At 31.3% G+C, this 6,134-nt stretch overlaps 1 protein-coding gene across 1 annotated transcript in view; it reads left to right on the top strand.

The window, feature by feature from the left end:
• The first annotated feature begins 599 nt into the window (after positions 1-599).
• Positions 600-6,134, top strand: part of LOC106475983 (kelch domain-containing protein 4-like) — a 10,940-nt gene continuing 5,405 nt past the window's right edge. The window contains exons 1-4 of the mRNA XM_022379975.1: positions 600-889; positions 2,161-2,252; positions 4,237-4,315; positions 5,431-5,529. Coding sequence (XP_022235683.1) covers positions 782-889; positions 2,161-2,252; positions 4,237-4,315; positions 5,431-5,529 — 378 coding nt within the window. The 5' untranslated portion in view covers positions 600-781. The remainder of the gene's footprint in view (positions 890-2,160; positions 2,253-4,236; positions 4,316-5,430; positions 5,530-6,134) is intronic.

The raw sequence follows: 6,134 nt of genomic DNA on the forward strand, positions 1-6,134 counted from the left end.
ACCAAATATGCTCGCCCTTTCAGCCGTGGGGGCATTACAATGTGACGGTCAATCCCACTATTCGTTAGTAAAAGAGTAGCGTTGGCGGTGGGTGATGATGACTAACTGCCTTCCCTCTAGTCTTACACTGCTAAATTAGGGACAGCTAGCGCAGATAGCCCTCGTGTAGCTTTGCGCGAAATTCAAAAACAAACAAACATCGTTGTGCGCAGAATTCAGATAGCCTATCGTGTGGTTCTGTGCTAAAACAAACAAACAAATAAACCAACCGATTAAAACAGTTTCACCATTTCATGCCTAACTCTAGCATTTCTAAAAGTAAGGTTGCATGAGAAGCAAAATTTGGCATTTTTATTGATGTTTCAACATATTTTATATTAAAGGTACGCAAGAGGATATTAATTATTATCAATGTAAAAAGACAGTAGAATTAATATACTTATTTGTGTGTATTTTTGTAAATTTATCTTTTCTATTCTTAAGGAAAGAGTCTTTAAACTTAAACTCTATCCTGGAATTATACATTTTTTTCTTTCTTTCTTTACATATTTTAAAGTTATAACAAGGTCTTCTAGATGGCACTGTAAACGGCACGGCACAAACACACTCAAGTTTGAATCAGAACGATAGGCCATAGGACGAGTGACGTGAGTTTACAAGTATTACAAGTTTTAAATATTCTTTATTAATTATTCTAGTTAAAGTAATAAAAATAATTGAAATTTATATGATTATTTTATAGTAATACATTACATTATTGACATACTACTGCTTTTAAGTCATGGGTAAAAAGGACAAGAAAAAAGGCAAAGGAGCTGAGAAGACTACAAAGAAAACAGAAAAGAAGGCTTTTCAGAAACTGAAAAAGGAATTGGTCGCGAAAGGAGAAGTAAGAAATAACTATAAATAATGAACAACTTAAACGATGGAATGTGTTTAGATTGACCGTAATTAATTGATAAAATTGTTGTGTTCCACAAAATATACCCTCATTTAAAAATTATTCCACACCAGGAGGCACGATTACAGACAGTTCACTATAACTACTAAATTAGTATAAGTGTAATAGTAAATTAGCATTAAACCCAAAGGTGCTGGTTAGCCATCATTTGGAATATTATATTTAGCTTTAGTCATGTATTGTAAGAAAGGACCTTGAGTTGTTAAACTTAGAGGACCCAGGCTAGAGAAGAGTTTTTTGGATGATTCCAAGTTTGAAAGGTTATTTTACAGGAGAACTTTCATGATATATATATATTTAAAAACGACAAGTAGTTAAAATAGTGTTATTTTTCTAAGAATGTGATTGATGTATGAAATGAGCTATCAACAACAGTAGTGGAGAACAGTACTCTACAAGATTTAAGAGAGCAATGATGATTTCCAGTATACAGTACAGTAAATAGTGGGTTTAGATTAGTAAAGGGGTGTGTGCATGGACAACCTTGAAGGACTAAATGGTCTCTTATTGCTGTATTTTTTGTGTTATGGATGGAAACTCACCCAGCATGTGTGACTGAAGAAAGGGATCTTGGAGAGGAAAAAGTTGTTTTTGTTTGAGGGAGGGCTATGATTGAGGTTTTTAAAGTTTTTAGAAATACTTGGAAGCTATAAGACTATACAGTGGCATTTCAAAGTATTTGCAGGTAATAAAATTAGTTTAAAATACATAAGACTCGTACAAAACTCCGGTAGGAGCAGTGTTGCTTCTCAAAGAGTAGTTGGCATATATAGAACTATTTACTTTCAACTATAGCAGAACATTGAACAAGTCTTAAGAGGAGATTGGATATAGGCATTAGTATGGTAGTAGAAAATAGGAATAACGTGGCTCAGTGCTAGTCCATCGTAACTTCATTACTGCTCCGTGGGGTTTTACAAAAACTGACAGAATATTCATATGCAAATCATAATTATTTTTGTTGTATTTTAGTTGTCCATTAACAGTTTAGGGAGGCAGCGAGGCGGTCCCTGTTATCGAAAAGGTTGAGGAACTGAGAAGAAACTTGATTTCTCACTCATTAGAATTGTAATGTTACTGTTGACTATGTTATTTATAAGAAATGTATGTTCTTTAGATAGTTTTAAAGATCTTGTGTTAGTTCAAACTTTGCAGATTTATTTTATATTGAAATAAACTTTGTTTGATACTAATTTTAGGAAGATATTGAAAGTCTGATAGCTAAGTTTCAAGAAGAAGATTGCAAAAAACAAAAAGTTATTGAAGAACAATGTGCACCTCCATCTGTCAGGTACAATACACTATATCTTATTTCGTTTTGTGTGTAAAAATTAACATTTAAATAGTTGCACATTATCTTTTAAATGAATACAATTATTTACAATTTTGTTGCTATGAAAGTGTCTTGTTTTACTTTTTTTTTCTTTTTATGTACAAAAAGGGAAAATGTATTTGTTTGCCGTGTGCTTATACTGGCTTTTACATAATGTTTACATTTGTTTACATGATATTTTCTCTTCTTGGTTTAAAAAAGTTAAGTTCAGAGAGCAGTTGGAAGTTTTAGATTTGTTTTCCCTAACTATTTAGAACATAGATTATGCTTTCAAAGATTTTAACAGTTTATACAGTCTGGTTTTGGTGTGTCCTTATTGAGTGGTGGAGTGAAAAAACTTAAAATGTATATTTGAGGTCATAGATTTCAACTTTGTCAGTCTGTAATACAGTTTTTCAGTTAACATTATGAATTTGTCAAATAGTTTGTTTGATGGCATGGTATGTGTATTTAGTTTGAATTATTTTAAAATTTTGTTAGATAGTGTATGGAAATATAAGAATATATTTAATTTGGTGTTGGTACTTTAGTGAAACTTCCAGAATATATATATAATGTTACTAAATGTGTGGACGAAGGAAAGGGTGTGGACTTGGTAGAGTTAAATTTTAAAATGCCCTTAATAAAGTGCCACACAATCAATCAGTAGAGGTTGGGGAAAGAGTTGTCAGTTAGATGAGGAAAACAAAATATTATTATTAATGGAATCCAGTCAAACTGGACCCTTATTACAATTAAAGTATCTCATGGGTCAGTACTTGGACGTTTTTTTATTTAAGGTAATGATAGTTATCATTAAGTTTACCGATGACATTAAACTCCTTGATATTTCTATTACAATTAGAGTATGTCATGGGTCAGTACTTGGACGTTTTTTTATTTAAGGTAATGATAGTTATCATTAAGTTTACCGATGACATTAAACTCCTTGATATTTCTATTACAATTAGAGTATGTCATGGGTCAGTACTTGGACGTTTTTTTATTTAAGTTTACCGATGACATTAAACTCCTTGATATTTCTATTACAATTAGAGTATGTCATGGGTCAGTACTTGGACGTTTTTTTATTTAAGTTTACCGATGACATTAAACTCCTTGATATTTCTATTACAATTAGAGTATGTCATGGGTCAGTACTTGGACGTTTTTTATTTAAGGTAATGATTGTTATCATTAAGTTTACCGATGACATTAAACTCCTTGATATTTCTATTACAATTAAAGTATCTCATGGGTCAGTACTTGGGTGTTTTTTTATTTAAGGTAATGATCGTTATCATTAAGTTTACCGATGACATTAAACTCCTTGATATTTCTATTACAATTAAAGTATCTCATGGGTCAGTACTTGGACGTTTTTTTATTTAAGGTAATGATCGTTATCATTAAGTTTACCGATGACATTAAACTCCTTGATATTTCTATTACAATTAAAGTATCTCATGGGTCAGTACTTGGACGTTTTTTTATTTAAGGTAATGATCGTTATCATTAAGTTTACCGATGACATTAAACTCCTTGATATTTCTGGCTATGTTGATTTATTAAAGAATTACTTGAAACAATATTATAAGTTGGGAAAAATTCTTCTTTGGAAATCATAATTTGGATCCCGTGTTTGGGAAGTAACCCAATAGTGTGACATGATCTTGACATTGTGTCACTCGGGCCATCGATGCAGTGCTCTTTTGCAACTAGTAAAATTAATAATAACAATTGTGTGAATTTATAGACAGATTTATCATAAATCAAAGAAGGTAATTTTCACCTTATTAATTTAATAATAAAAATAATATAAAATTTTCAAAACTTTGTAAATTTGGTAGTAGGTAGTTAAATTTTTTATAAGACATTAATTAGAAATGTTTTTTAAAGTGATTTTTAATTCTGTTACTGTTGAAATATATATTTACCCGAATAAAATTTTTTTTAATTTTAGAAGTGGCTTTACATTTAGTGCTCATCCTGAGAAAGACGAATTAATCATGTTTGGTGGAGAATATAACAACGGCAATAAGGTAAGTGTACTTAAATAATGGAGTAATCTTGTTCCTTTTATTATTTTTTCTCTGATATCTTGAACTTCCTTGCATTGTAAATCTGCAAACCCTTTTTATGTATTAATTGGGAAATGTTTTCACTGCACCACTATTTGTTTCTCCCTTTTTTTTTATCATAACCCTATAATTACTAAATGAGACTATGCAGACTTTTTTGTTGTGTGTGTAGTGGTTTCACAGTTGTAAGGTACGAACCAAGCAAGAAATGCATGAAGTATACGGCTGGTAGGATTCCTTATGTACTTTATATAGAAAAAAGTATGATTCTGCTCTATTATTTTGGTCATTTCTGTGCACTGAATAAAATAATAAAAATAAAACTCCCTAATATAATGTAATACGTGGACTCCCACTGAAGTGAACAGTGTAAAAGCAATACAGTAATTTTTTGGTTCAAAACTCTGGTTGTATTATAACGTGCAAAGAATGGATCCAAACAAGAACCCGACTTTAATGGACAGAACTATTTCTCTCAGTTGTAAGTTTATGAAATGGTGTGCCTAATGATGATGTTATTTTAAGAGAATTTGACAGTTACGTGGATGTGAATCATTACTTTTTATGTGGTTGATGGTGTTTTGAATGTTTAGAATTAGAACTTTGATTGGTGTAACCTAAGATAATTAGTTAATTATGTTGATTGATTAATGAAAGTTTTTCAGTTTAATTAAGGTCATGCATCTCAAAAATAATCAACAAACTGAAATTATGGTTTTTGATTATTCTAATTATCGAAGTCTCGTGAAAATAATATATTAATTAAATGTAATCAATTAATGACATGATCTTTTTTTTATATATATGATGTGACTTTAAGAATAATAAACTAATTTTATTAATGAAAGGGTTTAGATAGTTTTTGTTAAGTTTAATATACAAAACTTTAAAAACTACTGACAATTGAAAATATTAATGAGTATGGTTTATTCTTCTCATAAAATTAAGTTTTCTTTTGTACTTCATAGACTTCATTTGAACTGTACGGTTTCAGTGAAAATTAGTTTTCATACGTGATGATTTAAATGCATTGTAAATATGTTTTGTGTACAGCTGTTGTTATACTTTATTTGTAGACTTTTATGTACAATGATCAGTTTATATACAACATAAAAAAGGATTCGTGGTCGGTCATCAGATGCCCTCTTAGTCCACCTCCACGCTGTGCCCATCAGGTATGAAGAATAAATTATTATTGTATTTAGATCTATTTTTATATGTGTCCTGTGTGTGTGTGTGTTTTAGGAATCAGTGACTAAGTATATGTTGTTGACTATTCAGATATCAATGTGTATAGTACTGAGTAAGTTGTCCACTATGAACACTTAGAACTATTCACTGTTTCAGATATCAACGTGTATAGTACTGAGTAAGTTGTCCACTATGAACACTTAGAACTATTCACTGTTTCAGATATCAATGTGTATAGTACTGAGTAAGTTGTCCACTATGATCACTTAGAACTATTATAGTCTCACACTGATTGCATTCCCCTCAGTACGGCCCTGACAACAACCATTATAGCCTCACATTGATTGTATTCCTCACAGTACAGCCCTGACAACAACCATTATAGTCTCACATTGATTGTATTCCCCACAGTACAGCCCTGACAACAACCATTATAGTGTCACACTGATTGTATTCCCCACAGTATGGCCCTGACAACAACCATTATAGTCTCACACTGATTGTATTCCCCACAGTACGGCCCTGACAACAACCATTATAGTCTCACACTGATTGTATTCCCCACAGTACTGCCCTGACAACAACCATT

The sequence above is a fragment of the Limulus polyphemus genome, unplaced genomic scaffold, assembly GCF_000517525.1.
Source record: "Limulus polyphemus unplaced genomic scaffold, Limulus_polyphemus-2.1.2 Scaffold9574, whole genome shotgun sequence".
Classification (NCBI taxonomy): domain Eukaryota; kingdom Metazoa; phylum Arthropoda; class Merostomata; order Xiphosura; family Limulidae; genus Limulus; species Limulus polyphemus.